Consider the following 18,037-nt stretch of genomic DNA (forward strand, 5'->3'; position numbering starts at 1 on the left):
TAATATACAGTAATAATAATAATAATAATAATAATAATAATAATAATAATAATAATATTCAGTATATGCCTGGTCCATGCAGCCTGTTACAGCTTTACATTGCTGCATATTTAAGTAATATTGGTGTTTAAATGTGAGTAACTGCAGTAAAATGAGCCACACTAGGGGTACTGTGATGTGAGACAAATCCCCCAAAGTCTGGGGGTGTGTCTTGTGAGTGATCTAATGCTCAGAAATAACTTCTGAGGGATCACCATCTTGTGTATTTCAGGATCCATTTGGAGGCGGTGATTCAAGCCAACTCCACCTCTGACTTAAGATATAATACTGTGTGAAACCAATCAGATTGCAAGAAAATAAAAGAATATTGTCAGAAGCACTGGCACTACTTCAAGATTTCATGATGTCTTAATCTTCTTGGAGAGGGCAGACATTTTACATTGAAAATACTATGAAAAATCAAGTGCACTTTGTACTTGTTTTATATATGGTACAATTAAACAATTGTTGACAAAAATGTACATTCAGTGAGTACTTTATTATGTAGACCTGTACACCAGCTTGTTAATGCAAATATTTAATCAGTCCATCATGTGGCAGCAACTAAATGCATAAAAGCATGCAGACATGATCAAGAGGTTCAGCTGTTTTTCAGACCAAATGTCAGAATGGGGAAGCAATGTGATCTAAGTGACTTTGACCATGGAGTGATTGTTGGTGCCAGACAGGGTGATTTCAGTATCTCAAAAACTGTTGATCTCCTGGGATTTTCATCATCTCTCTAAAAAACATCAAGTGAGCAGCAGTTCTGCAGACAGAAACACGTTGTTAATGGTCAAAGGTCAGAAGAGATGGGCCAGACTTGTCAAAACTGACAATAAGGCAAATAATCACACATTACAACAGTGGTATGCCGAAGAGCATCTCTAAACACACAATGCATCAAACCTCTAAGTGGATAGGCTACAGCAGTAGAAGACCTCACTCGCTGAGTGTATATGGATACTAATGGTCGCTACAAACACAGACTTTAAAAATTAAATGCAAAGTTACTTGTATATTTAGACCAAAACTTAAATTTCAGTATCGACTAGCAATCTGCCGTTTAACCTGTAACACAAAGCCAGCTGCTGGCATACACTCTCTATGCACTCATTTAAGACCACACCCATCCTGGACAGCACAACTCAAGTTTAAGTACTTATTAATTTATTTTACATTGTCACACTTTGGCCTCAAAAGCATTCTTCTTTCAGGTCACAATTTACAATTTACAATTTACAGTTTACAACTGGGGGCAGCCTGTAGCATAGTGGTTAAGGTAGATGACTTTGACCCGCAAGGTCAGTGGCTTGATCCCTGTTGTAGCCATGATAAGATCTGCACAGCTGTTGGGCCCTTAACCCCACATTGCTGTTGAATTGAATGTTCTCTGAATTCATTATTTTACAGGGCCTAAATAAAGCATTCATCCCCATGGACATTTCACATTTTGTCCTGTGGTGACTTGCACATCCTGCCAACCGTGTGAATGGTTCTCACTTGTCCCGACTACAGAGCTTTTCCACCCTAGCTCCCCAGTGGTGGAACAGCCTCCCCATTCCTATAAGAACTGCTCAGTCACTGCCAATGTTTTGATTCAGTCTGAAGATGCTTCTTCAAATTGTACCTTAACTAGCTATGAGTGTCTTAATCTTCTAGCCCTTTTCGTTTACTTTGTGATTTCATCTAGCAGTGTCAGAAGGTTCCAGAAGGTCTCATGTTCTCCTGGTTTCATGACATGACGTCTGGTAAACTTCAGGTATAACTTCGACCAACGAGCTATGACCCCGTTCCTCAAATCACAGGCTGAGAACTGCTCGTTTTCCACCCTCCCTTTACCCGGGAGTCAGGTGTGAAGACAGTCTGGCCAATCAGCAATTGTTCAGTCAATTACCGGGAGAAAAGACATTTTTACTTTCTGAAGGCACTGTAAATGTAAAACATTTTAAAACAACAAAATATTGACAATTGACACTGTCATGAACAAAAATAAATATAATCAGTCAGTTGATGGCACACATGACCATGGCCTTTAAAATCATATAAAGTTAGTCGTCTAAAACAACATGGCTAATAAGACCAAATTATTTGTCCTGCTTTCAATACATACATCCTCGATACAGTTAGTACTCCATTGTGTACATCTGAAAATGAAGTGCTTTGTACATATTTTTGTTGTTGTTGAAGTTGTATATTTAAGAACATATTTTGCATTTGCAACACATTTGTTTTTCACAACCCACAAACCATATTGTAAGACCAAGAATGGAAAGAGAAATTTGCATATGTTCGCATATTCAAAACTTAGTTCTGAAACGATTCTATGTATTTCAATCCCTGTTTTTAAATTCCCACTTTTAAGACAATCTTGTTCACTGCAGTTGGTTACTCTTGTTCACTAAATCAGGTAAGGATCTTTGCAAAATTATCTCTGAATTCATAGATGAGTATGCAGTGCCATTATTCAATTGAAAACCTTGCAATTTCACAAAATCAGAATTAGCAGACAAATAGGGAGTCTAAAGATAGTTTAATTCATTTCCGGCCCAGATACTGATGTTGTCTTTGTGATTAAGTATGTCACATTTTCACATGAAATATACCATTTTCAATCCAGTCACTACACAGAAGATTATAAAGCAAGTACAACATTTTCTTCTTCATACATCATTTGATTGTGAAACAATTAAACTATGGTTATTTATCTAGATATTTCTCATTGCTTTTTATGTAAAACAAGCAAGGTTCTTTTCTTTCCCACAAACTTTCTTCATATTTTAAAAATGTATTTATGAATCATGAGTGTACTGTTCATTCTTAGTGTCTTTCTTCTAAACAGATGAACCATGTCAAGATAACTCTAACCAACTCATTGCACCTTTACAATGCTAAATACATGTATCATTTACAAAATACCACATGTAACAAAACAAATACTCTACAAATGCTATTTGTTTGTGCCATGTCCTTCACATGCAAACAGTGCATGTGAACTAAAACTGATTCGAATGTATTATGCTTATTTAATTTATTTTTCTAGGTTCCAAAAACATTTTCAATGTTTAATATTGAGTCTTTCTTTCATGTAGTAATCTCTTAAAAATATGAAGAGTTACGTCCGTACACGTCAGAAAAACAGGAAACATTTTTTAACGGCTTTTCGTGTAAACAGCTAATAGATTTCCACTAATATCCACGAACGTACATGTTTAATCTCTATATGGTATCGACTCCCAAGCAGTTCGGACAAATATTACAACTTTGGACATGCTTCAGCGCTCTTGTCTGGCCGTATCAGCCATTGAACTACAGCGCTGGGCCAGTATAATCACGTGACCTCACTTATGCCTGCAGAGGGGGTCCTAAGTCACGTGACATGACGTGGTTCAGAAGCTGAATTTCGGTCGGGTTTGCCCTGCACCCGGTTACTTGTCTTTAGAAATTTTGTTGTGAAAATGGACTGAGGAGCAATGAAGGCAAGTTAACTTTCCGCTCATAATGTAGATTAGACGTAGGGCCAGGGAGGCCACCTATATATTTTTATTATTTTAACTATTATTCTGTATATTTGTGCTGCATATTTTCTGAACTGGAAAGTCAAAAGACAAAGAGAAAGGCTTTCCATTAGAGATGGTTTGGGCCTAAGAGAAGACAGTAGAGGTAAGCGGATTAACTTTTCGTGAAATGTCAGAATTCTCAGATAATAACAGAAAGTAAGCGAATACATTAATCAAAAAGGTTGAGCATTCTAACTAGATTGCTCGCCCTGCCGAGCTAGCTAGTTATCGTTGTCCAAGAATAAACCAAATGGCTAGCTCAGTAGCTGGTAAAAGCAGCTAGCTCGCTATCTCAGAGCCAGTCCTAGATTTAGTTTTGGTAGCTAACGTTAGCTAAAAATTTAACCGATGCATAGCATTACACAAACACGTTTCCTGTAACTGCTTAACTTTGCTTTCAATTTAAGGTTGTTTGTGTGGTAACAGATGTTCTAGCGAGTGGCCCAATTATAAGTTACCACTGCCGTAGGCAGTGAATGCATTTAGCCAATTTGGACATTCTTTGCTTGCTAGGTAGCAACCCACTGCTAACTTCTTTAGAAGCTATATGTAGCCTATAGTCCAGTAGCCTTAGTGTGGGTCGTGGTGGATAACGTTAATAACGTTGAGGGCAGACTATCGTGTGTGTTGTCATGGAAAAATTAACTTTTGGACACGTGAATTTACTAGAAACAAGCACGTAAAATAATTCTGCTCTGTCAATGTTATGTTGGCCAGCGAGCTGTGTTGTTTTGACTGGAAAGAAATATGGCTTTCTGTAGCTAGCTGTGTTGTCGCTAACTGGATTAGCAAGCGAGGTCACCAGCACGCTCGATTGCTATTGCCCTAATTAGCGCATCTAGTTTGGTAGCAATTTTCCCACCCTTTTAGTGATATTGTCAGTGTGAGGACGTGTTATTAAATTGCCAGCTAACGTTAGGATTGCAGTCTCGGATGACCATGATTTTTGTGCTCATTTCAGTCGTGACGTCAGTGCTTTTGTTCCAGTCATCGCACGAGCGTTCGAACGTTTACCCTAATTGGTAATCCGAATAAAAATACCGAGCTACACTACATTTATGGTCAATGTGTAAATTCATGGAACAAATTTTCTTAAAAGTCTTTGGAGCTGAAATCTAACCCTAAATATGTACACTTGTGTTTTCAATCATAACCTGGTTTGCTGAACCCACAGTTCTGAAGACCTGAAATGAACGCGTTTTAATTTAATCTAATTAGCTAGCTTGTTTACCTCTTTGATTCATAAAGTAGGTTGAATGTTTTCGCTGCTTTCTTTCATCTATCGGCTGCTGTTGGACGCTCATATATTTGGTGGACAAGAACCTCATTTGCGGCTTGACTAGTGTTTATATTTCCTGAATCATTGTGCCTTGATGATGATGATGATGATGATTATTAAATACAGTCCTTTTCTACCATGACTGGACAGTGAGACGATTGACAGTCAACCCATTCTAAAAAATGGATAGATAAATCAGTCTGGTAAAAGGCCTTTAGCTTTGACGTGGGTGAATCCATTTTAGCTAATATCAAAAAGGTATTTAGGTCAGTGGAAAAACAAGCAAGAGAACAGTCCTGTATCTGTCAAATGTAACGCGCAGGCTGCACAAGTGGACATGAACAGTCCTGACGGCATTATGGATGTGCTATCGTCTTCAACGCTTTAAAAAGAAGCAAAAAGTCATAGACGAGGATCTCCGTAAACGGTGTTAATTGGGCAAATTGAAGCGTTGCGCAACAGCTGACTTTTCGTAAAAGGAGGTCACTTGAAATGTTACAGTGGGGGAGGGGTGGTTATCAGAATTGGTCTTGCTGTTGGATAATTATTATGGCCAGCGCCTCTTTAAGATAGCTCTTAAGGCCTATACATATCGTCGGTAATACTTTTAGTCAATTCTCGTAGTTAAATGTGTTATTCAGTGCCCTACAATACTGCAAATTCAGAGATATTTGATGTCTGATTAGGAACACCGCCGCAGGGAAGAGTGATGAGCGGTTGCATTTCCGTTTAGCAGATGATAAATGAGTTTTTCTGGGTTGGAGGGGTTCAGCTCACAGTTCTGTGGTTTAGAGGCAACGGACTTTTTTTTGTCAGTTTGCCATTCGAATGCCAGGTCTTCCTGTTTGAGTTGTGATGCAGGGTAGTGCAAACCTTGCGGGAGGACTGGTCTTCAGATGTGTATGATATAAAGAAGATGCAAAGGCCAAAACATAGGGTGCATATATGTTTTCACCAATTAGCTAAGTATTGGAACCAGGTCAGTTCTCTGTCAAAAGGACGTTTTGCAGTTGGTGTACTGAAGCATAAAACATTTTACTGGTGGCTCTTGGACACCAGTAAAATTGAAATGCAAGCAATGGCTTTGATCCAGTAATTTACGATAAGCCTTCGTACTTGGTGTACTACATTGTTAGATGGATGTTTTGCTTTTGTGTATTTCAATAAAGCCTGGGAACTCTAGCCTAGTTGGATGAGGCAGTGATTTGGCTCGACCCACACCGCCACTGTGCAGACCAGGGTATGTGGTTCATATTTTTGCTGTTTGAGGCAGAGCAATGGATGATATTTAAGATGGGGCGTTTCATGCTTTTGATAAGTTTCATTAAAGATAAGACTTTAATGAAAGATCTGTGCTAAAGCTAGGGCCTTTTCATTTAAGAAGATTTTGGGGTGAAGTCCATATGCTTTATTGAAAAAGTTTGACGCAGTTTGGGTATATGAGTTGCCAGTATTGCGTTGTGTAACGTAAGATTGGGCAATGTGGTGTTTTCGAATGGAACACAAGGTTAACCGTGAGGCTGGCCACAGTGGTGGCTGAGTATGAAGGCTGCACTTACGATGTAGGCCTGTTCTCCGTCGTGTTCACGGTGATTGAACAAAGTGATTGGACATGATATACAAAGTAATGCATGATATGGCCCCCATACTGAAGGATTCACTGTCCTTTCTATTGGGCAGAAGAGGTAGAGATCTAATTTCACCTTTAGGTATTCTTTGTTGTACGTCACTCTGGATAAGAGTGTCTGCCAAATGCCATTAATGTAATGTAATGTAATATTCGTGACGTAAAATCCCAGGGATGAGCCCACCTACATACGCCTGTTACTTACTTTGGAACAGCGCTACTCAACTCAACGTCCTGCGGTCCGCAGCGTATGCAGGTATTTGCTCCTACCATGTGCTGCACCACCTGATTTTTCATTCATTATTTTTCTGTGGTTTAGAGGCAACAGACTTTTTTTTGTCAGTTTGCCATTTGAATGCCAGGTCTTCCTGTTTGAGTTGTGATGCAGGGTAGTAATTTCAGTAATCAGGTACTGAAATCAGGTGGCATGGCGCGCGGTTGAAGCCAATGCCTGCAGACACTGCGGCCCGCAGGACGCAGAGTTGAATAGCGCTGATTTAGAAGTACCCTTAGACCAAAACATATCCCCAGTCAAACTGTATAGACTACATGGAGATGATGAATTGTATGAAAACAATGAAATTATGAGGAGCCGAATGGTACGTCAAAGACTACTAATCCCCAATTTTTTGTAAGCCAGTCGTAAATGGAAGGACTAGCCTATATGTAACCTAACTGCTTAAAATTAATCTGGTGGTTGAATACATTCTCCTATATGTTGCCTAGCAAGGAAATTGGTCACCTGGATTTACCAATAAGTTCTTTAGCTCCCTATTCACCAAAGTCACACTTGAACTTAATTTATGTAATGTCCGTTTTGTTGTACGGATGTGTTTGTGTGTGTATTATCTCCAATGATGATGTCCATCAGCCATGCGCTTGTTTTGAACAGAAAAAAACAACATTAAGGCCATTAGATTTTGCACGATTCATAGTAAGAATTTTATTTTCCACGAAATAGTTATAAATAGTAAAAGTATTATCCTAATGCGCCGACAACATTTAAAGCTCATTAAATCTGTAAAAAAGGCAGAACAATACCTGTTGCCCGCATGGCTGTTAAACGTCCCTCACATGTTGCGTAAACCCTGACACTTGCTCTTTGTTCACTCAATCACACACCCCGTGTGTGCAGTGCATCTTTTATTAGCTCTTACTATCTTTGATTATCTCTCTCGTACCTGATGTGTTCCAATCGCGCAAGAGCCCTCTATTAGGCAAGATTACAGATAATGAGAACATAGCTGGCCGAGGTCAGTGTCCTTCATGTTGGCTCGTTTGAAACCAGTCCGTGTTATGTGAAGGGTGAAGAGCCATTCTCAGTTAAATGGCAGATTAGTCAACAGGGATTTCTGTCTGCCTTCACCGTTTAAAATGGTGGGGATTCATCATGACACAGCCCGGTGTGACAGATAAATGGCACCACTGACATGAATCAGACGCAAAGGCAGGTTTGAAAACTCATTCCCTACATCTGCAGAGTGTGAGTAATGAACTGCAGCAACCCAAGCATATTCAGTTTCTGGGTTTTTCTTTTTTTTTTTAATCTTATTTTTTAAATAAACAGCATGCGTTATCAAGGCCAAATTCTTCTAACCTGCATGACCAGCTTTGGCTGTTAAAAAACAAAACCAAAAAAAAAACAGACAGACTTGCTTTTCACATCTCTTGAAGTCTTGTTTTTTTTTGTTTTTGTGTTATTTCAGCTGCTTTTTCAGGGTTTCTTTGGAACTTTCCATTACCGTTGTGGTAGGTAGGCCATAGCACTACTGACTGGAGCTGATTGAGGCAAAATGGCTCCTTGGCTCAACATAATATTTGTATAGTAATTTTGTCTTTTCTGGTTCATCCGGTTTTTGTCGGCTATTGTGCACAATTCAGACATCTCTCGAAGGCTGCCGCTAAACTGTCCGTTAAACTGAATTTGAGTGTAACAGCTAGAAAACATGCTCATGGATTTTGGTACCCTTTGTATATTAGCATGCAAAGTCTAGAAATAAACTGTGCTGCATGTCCTGGGCAAAATGCAAGAATACTTTAATTAACATTCATGGAACCAGTACAGTGGCAGCAAATTAGAACAACTCTGCAGTCAGACTAGTCAAGAAGAACTCCCTCTATGTCCCTCGACTTGCACAACATTGCAAAGTCCTTCATGACTAGTCATAGCTAATCATTTTCCAAGCAGTTGTTTGTTATATTTTCTTGACGGTGAGTTCCACAAGCCACAAAATATCCATTGTAAATGCACCATTCATATCGCCTCAGGGCTTGCTACACGGAAATCATGCTGCAATATTCTGCAATGAAAATGGCTGCCTCCATCTGCATCTTCAAATTACACATCTAGCACAACATAACACAATGTGGGGGAAAAAGTGAAAATATGAACATTAATTGAATCTTATGATGTTATAGTCTTGCATTTAACTGAATGTTGACTGTTTTGAACTAACGCTCCATGTCAGTCAGGTTGTTCTGATGTTTTTATTTATTGTGATGGTTTGAGATATTTTCTTAGCTGTTGACAAAAAAAAAAGGGAAGTTCAAGTCAACATGTAAATGGTCTACAATTATATAGCGCCTTTACTCAAAGCACTGTACAATTGATGCTTCTCATTCACCCATTGACACACACACACGGTGATAGGCTGCCATGAAAGGGACCAGCCGACCCATCGGGAGCAGTTGTGGGTTGGGTGTCTTGCTGAGAGTAAAATTTGCTCAGTAAAATTTGCTGAGCCAAATCACTTGCAGGGACGGGATCGAACTGGCAACCCTCTGACTGCCAGATGACTGCTCTTAGCTCCTGAGCTCATGTTAATGTCGCCCCGCCTACATTGGAATAGCTGGAATAGTTGCCCTCTATCAGGGCTGCCCAACCCTGTTCCTGGAGATCCCCAGAAAAGGAGTTGGGCAGGCCTTGCCTGTATGATTGTTTCGCTTTTAGAATAGTGCTGGTATAATGCAAGTGGTTCTGAGTTAACTTGGCAAGTCATTTTACAACATGGGACAGTGCTGCCCAACCTGGATTTCTACCATTCCGTAGGTTTTCATTTCAACCCTAATTTGGCGCACTAGATTATACTGACTTGCAGCTCAATGACATCTCTAGTCTGTTGAATGAGGTGTGCTTTGTTAGGGCTGGAGTGAAAACCTACAGGACTGTAGAACTCCAGGAACAAGGTTGGGTAGCACTGACATTGGGTGATTTTGATGGTACGTTTGATGGGAACGGTAGGCATTATTAATTTTAAATAATATGGGCTCCTGTCCGTATTTCTATGTCCTATGGATGCAGAGAGAGCAGTGAAAGCAGGTCTACTTGTTGGAGTGAGGGGTGGTAGCTATGGGTGCAGTGGGGGTGAATCAGGTTTGTTTCTATTTGTGGTTTTAGTCTGGGACTCTGAGCATATGCTCGCTCTCTAAAAATAACCCGGCCAGCTGTTTGGTGTGTTGTGCGGTCATGATGCATATGGAACATGCACAGCAAAACAAACAAAAAGGGTGATTGTGTTGCACAGGGAGCTGCATTTCTTCTAGTTCAGGTTTCAGTGAGTGTAGCTTGTGGTCTTGAGAGAAATCAATTCCCTGTACCGTTTTATGTGGTGTTGGTGTCATCGGCTTGTGACTCGTCTCCCCCCAGGAGCTCTTCATAGCTCCTGCAAATTACATTGAAGTGGAATGCATGTTTAAGGAGATGCATTGTTGATGTAGGCTATATACTGTATGTCATACCTTTATTCTAAGGGCTTCTGTGTTGTCGTCATGCTTTCAAGATGGAAGATTGCTCATTTTAAACCCGGTTTTGAAATAACCCTCCAGCTTGGTATAAGAACATGGATGTATTGATGCCATATGAAGGATCCAAACTTGAAATATGATTCTCTTTGTGTCCTCGCATCCACTCGCTAGACCCCATTTTCTTGTCCGTCATGTGGACATTTTACAAGGCTTTGGGGTTGGAGCCACAATTGAAGGAAGATAGAAGAGATATAACATAACATGTAGGGAAAGGAACATACATTATTTGTGCATGTGGTCTGTAGAACTGGGCTATTTGGAATAACCACAGTACTCATGGGTTTTGTGTTACTGCTGCCTGATCACATCTTTAAAGACATATTTTAAAAGCTAGCACTGTTGCTGTATAGCAGCTGTAGAAATGAGATGGTGTTCTGTGCTGAGATGTTATAAACCCTGTGAATTAATGGGTTTATGGTGTGCCTGCACATGCTGTTCTGTTACTCTGTGTGATGGCATTTTTCATCACTGGTCAAAGCCTTATCTTTAAAACATAATAATCTATGCACATTTTCAATTAGTTGTCAAGTCTGTCACCAGTTGTTAATTTCATTTATAACTGTTTTTACCTATTCTAGCTGTCGAGTTTCGTTTCTTGAATTAAGATAACAAGCAGCTAATAATCTTTCAAAGAAATGCAAGTTTTGAAATGCCTATACGTTGCTATGGTTTTCACTTGCTCATTCCTGAACATTAATAATAAATATGATTCCATATATGATGGAACTTGCCAGGAACTCTAAATGCTCTCCATGGGTCACCGAAAAAAGGAGCAGGTTCATATCCATTTACCAGCATGCACCTGTTTTCACTGTTTTGGTTCAGGTACAAAAACCTTGGAAGAAGAAACCTCCAATTAACTAGAGATATCGAAGGTGTCATCATGATCTTCAGCATAGAGAGTGTAATGTCATGGCATCAAATTTAAGCCAACATTAGATGCTAGTCTATGAAACGGCAGTCTCTTTAGGCTCTTATAGTGAGCTTTTGTATTCTGTCAAACGTAAAATGGATGACGGTCTGCGATAATAGTGCACGAGGCTGCAGCTGCCTTGCATATTTGGAAGTTCTTGGTTCACTGAATTGTGGATATTTGTACTAATGGCCAGTCGAAGTAAAGTGCAGTGTTGTAGCTGTCTAGCTCTCATGTTAATTTGCATGTTCCAGAATTCTGCAAATGTATAATCGGATTTATTGCTTTTGGATGCTGCATAAAGTTAACCCTGCCCTACACTGCATATTGCTACTTCAACACGTACAGAAAATCATACTGTATTTGTTACACACACACACACACACACACACACACACACACACACACACACACACACACACACACACACACACACACACACACACACACACACACACACACACACACACACACACACACACACACACACACACACACACACACACACACACAACAACTGATATTGCTATAAAACCTTAAGTCTGAAGACTTGCGCTGCTTAACTTGAAAACGGCTGCTGTTCCTTTAAAGAAGTTTGTCTTGGATGTACAGATCGCTCCAGGCCATGGCTGGGGGAGGGAGATGGCTCATCGTAAAGGTGGCTCTCATTGGCCAGGGTGTCTTCAAATCTGTGACATCACACAGAGGAGCGGCAACAGTGGGATAAAATAACATCTCCTTTTATGGAACGTGCTGGCATGTTCCATTTCAGAAGAGAGGTTGACAAGACGTGCTCACTGAAGAAAAACTCCTTAAGTTTCGTTTCACTTTATAAGATATGAAACGAGTAGTTCAATGCGAATTTCCTCGTTTTAAAAACAAAAACGTTGAAAACCATGATGAATTGCATGCACCTATTATATTTAAGGGAGACATTGGAACTCTTTTATCCTGTAATTACGCTCATGGGAAGGTGCTTTTAAGAGTCTGACAGTGAGTTAACTTGGCTGCAGTTATATGCTTCTGTATTGCATTTTAGCTGTAAATACGACCTGTGAAACTTGGTGGTTTTCACATTACTGCAGAAAAAACCTGCTGAAGTCACTAATTTGAAGTATCACAAGGGAACGTTTCAGCTCCCTGTTTGTAAGGCGTTTCATATGATGTATATTTTAAAACGAATCGGGCTTAGGCTAACACCCCCTCATCCCTATTTAACGTGTCACCTCTCCGTCTGGCCTATTGTCCCTTGCCACAACACCCCCCTGATGTTCGCGTAAATGGTATTTCCCGTGAACGTGCTGTACCCACCCCTAAGTCAGAGTTATCCTTACGATAAAAAAAAATAATGTTGGTTCTCGAATAGACTCGATCTGAAGTAGAGAAAGAAATTGGCTGGAGAACGACATTTACCGGTGAAGGAAAGACAAAACAAAACTGGGACAGGAGATTATAAAAACACGACTTCAGGATCAATTGGAGTTTAACTGAATTCTCGCCAATGTTTCACTGGTTCCAGCCATGGCCTCTCAGACAGGGTGAGGAACAGTTTTGCTTCACATTGTTACAACAACATTTCCTGTTTGTTTATAAGGTTCGGATAATATCCGGGTGTTCTAAACCCACGCGCACAGTTTTGGCAGAACAATTTAGGTTATTTTGATTGAAAAGAAGACCGTTAGCAGCAAGGTGTGACACTGCCTTGACTCCAGACCGTAGTAACGATGACCAACCTATTTACCTCCTGGCGCTTTTATTCGTACATTTCGTGCCTCCATTTGTCACGTAGACTTGTGATTTGACCGTGTAATTGTACGACTTTTACATACAAAAACAGAGAACTTGCGTAAATACAAGTAAAATGCAAATATTTGTATTTGGCGTTAGTTTTTGCTCAACTACCTAATGTTCGTGGGACGTGAGCTCATCAGTAAATAAGTGGACACTCGGTAGGCTCTTATGATCATTTTTCTTTTGTATTCTTAAATGTTCTGTTAGCAGCTGTTTGAACCATTTAATTTTAAGTCCCCCGAAGAGGTATTCGCTCTAGGAATCATTGCGGGCAAAACTAATTTACCGTGTAATTTTCAGGTAACGTTACGTGTCTTCTTCAGAAACTTGCATCAGAAAACTGCGGCCCTGTGGTTTTGTTGTCACCTCAATTCACAAGCTTTAATAGTGAATGCATCACACACGTATCGTAATATATAGCTGCTACGAAGAAGTAGGCTACCTTTTGTTTTTCTCCATCAAAACCAATAGTTTTATCAACGTACATTGCTAATTTGCTCAGTATATGCCAAATATCCAGCCCAACTTGTAACACCTCCTGTTTAACATCGGACAAGTTTTTCCTCACCTTATAATACCACCATAGCTGTGTGTTCACTATCTGTTACGGTGTGTTCACTATATGTTACGAACTGGTCATTATCTGTAAGATCTTCGCAATGCCTGTATGGGAAGTTGCACGCTCAGGCCTATGTCTAATTTTTGTTGCCATGGCAGAAACGGGTCTGGAATTTTAGTCACGTGTTTCAGCTTCTGGTCGGCCTAGTGCACAGCGGTGTGTAAACAGTCTTTCTTATTTTCCCCAGTAAAATTAAATCTAATCTCCGGGTTAGTCACGTCATCGTGTACACTGATTTTTTTTCTGGTCCTTGTCAGTTAAATGGATTGATGGCCGCTTTGGCAGGTGTGTCTGAAAACGTGTCAGCTAGTGAAACTGCGTGTAGTTGCCGAAGTTTGCCGGGCCCCCAGTATGATGGATCAATGCCTGCGATCTCCCAGAACCTGTAAAATTATGTCGCTGTACTTTTCAAGCAATGCGATTTGTCCGCACAACAAGGTTTAGCATATATCCGCTGTTCACCGTGCTGTTAATTTACAATCATTCACAACATTAGTCCAGTTCTGGCCTTGTGTGCTTTACTGGTTGAGTTTTGGATGATTCCTCTGTTCTGAGGGTTTTTTTATGACCAGAAGTGCTAATACTCCTGCCTGTCCAATGTAGCTGAATGCACATTTGCACAAGGAACGTCTCTACGGACTCCTGCATTATACTTGCTGAAAATGAGAATTTCTTATGCTTCAGAAATCCAGATAATTCCCCAGCCGTCCCTTACACCAGGGCTACTGCTAAATGCATAAAATTAACGTGCCGCTCCAGCAGGTAATCCTGTGATTGCAGCCGGCAGTAAGTTACTTCAGCAGGCTATTCTTCCAGATGTCTGGAATGATCCTTTTTCCACAATCAAACCTTCTTATAATGGCCTATACTATAACTGCAGCAGCTGCTGCTACGACCAGACCTGGGTCAAGTATGTGATAGTTTGGGATTCAAATACCGTTCTATGCTTTACTGCGTTTGTCTGGTGTTTTGGAACCGATTAAATACTCTAGAAAAGTGCCTACCCCGGCTTGAGGTCCTCTTGGTTGGCTCAACTAGACCAGGCACAGTTGAGCACAGAAAAGTATTTGAATCCAAATCAACCTATTTGACCCAGGTCTGACTACGACTACAAAAACAATACAACGATAATAATGACAATAATTTGGTTATAATCATAGTAATAATAATAATAATAAGTTGGTTGTAGCTAATATAATGATCCTGGTTATACTGTGGAAGATGTCGACATTGACTCATTTCTCTTAATTTGTATGAAGGAGCTGGAGGTGCCATTTCCCAGTAATGATGAAAAATGGGAGCGAAGAGTGTGTGAATCTTCTTTTGAGCACTTCTCTATTGATTTGCACCTCATTAATAGTTGAATCATTGAATGTTCTCATTTGCAAACATTTGATAAGTCAAAAGGTGAATAACCTTTTTTTTTTGCAACAGTCGCTCTAAATTTAAAGGTCATATTAAAAGGGATTTATTTAATTTATGCGTGACTGAGTTATCTTCTCATCCTGTGCATTTGTTTATTTTTTTATTTCTCACATTCACTTTCACATTCACATTCACATTCACATTCACTTTCACACTCACATTCACATTCACATTAACTATTTGTGACTTTATTGCTTGCAGTATATGTAGTCTTAATAGTGTGTGTGCTGTATACTTATATGATTTTGACATTATATTGATATTTAGGCTAAATACTGACTGAAGCATCACTTAGTGAAGGCCTAATTGATCCTGCGTTTTGCATAGGTGTTGGTGTAGGAGAATGGTGCAGCAGCTGGATTTGTTTCACTTTTCAGTGCTCTGTAGGCCTGCTGGAGTACGGTTGTGATGCTTTTAATTGCAACTTCAGTTCTTCTGGGAAGCAGGTTGAGTTTTATTGACTCGCCGGGCCGGGGTTTCTACAGTGATCTTCTCGGCTGTATGACGGCTTTGGGAATCAGGGGCCCTGTTGGGCTAATCATTATTTCTGCTAATTAGCCTGCTCTCTCCATTCACTCTGCTTTCGCAGTGAACTCATTCTTTCTCGCTGATTAAATTACGTCACTTTAACTCGTCTCCCGTCTTGTCTGCGTCCAGCATGGTCTAATTGGGCCGTCGAGTCAACGCGTTGGAACCCAAGATATTTACAGAATGTGTTTAACAGGGTTAATCAGTGCACTAAAACTTGTGCAAACCAACAAATGCTGGGGCTTTGCACTTTAAAGCTTTGCTTGTGATCCTGTTCAGCACTTTTCAGTATGCTAATGTGGATTGCTGATGTGCTAATTCAAAGTGACTGTTCAGTCCCTTCTCCCCCCTGAATCCTGTTTGCTTTTTGGGTGGGGCCTTGATGCAAAACAAACCATGTTCCTCACAGAAATAAACAAGCAATAGGCTAGTTAGGAGCAAGCAGTGCAGGTAGAAAAAGCAGTGGTTTAAGTTGTGTGTTTTATATAGAGAAACGTGCTTGTCGCTCATTGTGGCTTTTTACTGTGTTTAGTAGCTGGCATGGTTCAAAGGTCAGGAACAAAGCTTTTTGTCCATAACAATAAGGACAAAGAATTGTATTTTCCTGAAGTGGCCAGAGATGTTCCCCCTCAATGTGCCAGCCACCTGGAGAGAATGTAATTGGTTTACTGGTTTAAAAAATCCCATATTTTTACACTTTAAAAAGTCAAAAAATTATGCCTTCATCTTTGCTGTGTTGTGGAGGGTGGGGCCAGGTTTTACATTTGTTTGAACTGTGATGAAATATCACATTTTGTAAACGGTAGTATCCTCTGTGGCTTCAAAAATGGTCCTATTTCAAACCCTGTTTTAGCCTTCAAATGATAACTTTCTCCATTTGTGTTGGTTTTAAGTCCGGTTGTGAATTTATCTTTTCTACCAAAGCTTATTGGATACATCAAAGTGCCTGATATGAAAACTTGGCTTGATTCTTATTGTGTGTCCTGAATGGTGACTTGCGCAAACACATTGTACAACTCTTTGGCAAGACGCAATGAAAATATTCTCAGTGAAGAAATGACTGGGTAATGATTAAGCCAGCTTGTGAATGTGTTTCCCGCATCAGATGCCAAGCGCATTTTGCTTCAGGCCTGTATTTCACCTAAAGTATTGGTGTTCTCTGTCCAGTCATTTCAGCCAGTCAAAGCTAGACTTGGGAGGATGTGGCATTTCTACAGAATAACTCTTGACTTACAGTAAAGGTTAGATTTGAGCTCCAAAGATAAACCGTATACAATAGTTCTGCTCTTGGGTTGTCATTAACATTAATAGCACATGACTGAACAGATGGAACTACAGAACCTTCAGTGATGGCGTGCAATACTGAACATTTCAATTTTTCCCCCCCATTAACTTACTTGATCCATCTTGTGTGTTAATTCCATTGTCACCTCCATTTGCTGAACAGCCTTTAGACTCTCTAAAGAGTTGCCTCTAAGAGTGGAATTTTCAACGGTGGGTAAAAATGTGAAGTCGTTGGTATCGCTGAATAATGCTTTCTGCTCGGTTTGCGATCTTATTATTTCACTGCAGTGTTAGAAAAAGAAAAGAAATGAATAAAATCCTAACAGCATGGCGCTAATTTACTGTTGTTTGTTGGGAACCACAAGCATTCCTTCAGAAGTACTCAAGGGTTTTGGCTCTGATGTAAGAATTCTAGAAGGTTTAATTATTGTTTTGTTTTTTTAAATCATCAATGAAACTGAAACTTTTTTGTCCATTTAATCGGCTATATAAAAGCAGTACTCCCTTTCAGTGGTTTGTTTTTGTTTTTTTTGTTTGTTGGTTTGTTTTTTTTGTATTTGGGGTAGCTAATGTAGCCGGCTTAAGAATAAGGCTTGTGAGCTTCATTTTAATGTAGAGTTAAAGCATTGAAAGCTGCTAGCTTTTTTGTCTCCCCACGCTTAGTGACTGTGTCTCTGTTGTTAGCAACATGAACCGTGAAGACCGGAATGTGCTCCGTATGAAAGAAAGAGAAAGGCGAATCCAAGAAATCCAGCAGGGAGGAGCAGCCTTCCCAGCCAACTCCCCCCTCTTTCCCGAACCTTATAAAGTTGTAAGTTTGTTTTTTGGTTTTTTCTTTTTTTTTTCTTTTTTTTTTTTCCTTTTTGAAAAAAAACTAAACAAAAACAAAACATTTCTATTATTTTGTTCTTTCTTTGGGTTCAGATTGCGTTTCACACTTTTGTTTGCCCACATTGTGCTGTGTTGACTTTTATCGGAACTAAGAAAAAAAAAAAAAAAAAAAAAAACTGGAAAGGATAACCGGTCCTGTCGTTCATGTGTGTTTGTATTCGACAGTGCCGGGGGACAGTTGAGGTAAGTGTACTTTTAGGGACGAATACAGCAGGTGTGCTTTTCTTTCCAGCAGGAAATATCACCTGTGTTCAATGTCAGGACTAACACTGACTGT

The 18,037-nt window shown here is 39.9% G+C and overlaps 1 protein-coding gene across 6 annotated transcripts in view; it reads left to right on the forward strand.

The window, feature by feature from the left end:
• Nucleotides 1-3,408: 3,408 nt before the first annotated feature.
• aff4 (AF4/FMR2 family, member 4) overlaps nucleotides 3,409-18,037 on the forward strand; it is a 34,910-nt gene continuing 20,281 nt past the window's right edge. For 4 of the 6 annotated variants that reach the window (XM_061247798.1, XM_061247799.1, XM_061247800.1 and 1 more), the window contains exons 1-2: nucleotides 12,546-12,760; nucleotides 17,554-17,680. In XM_061247798.1, coding sequence (XP_061103782.1) covers nucleotides 12,744-12,760; nucleotides 17,554-17,680 — 144 coding nt within the window. In that variant the 5' untranslated portion in view covers nucleotides 12,546-12,743. The other 2 variants (XM_061247802.1, XM_061247803.1) reach the window with 2 other exon arrangements.

This window comes from Conger conger, chromosome 7 (assembly GCF_963514075.1).
Source record: "Conger conger chromosome 7, fConCon1.1, whole genome shotgun sequence".
Classification (NCBI taxonomy): domain Eukaryota; kingdom Metazoa; phylum Chordata; class Actinopteri; order Anguilliformes; family Congridae; genus Conger; species Conger conger.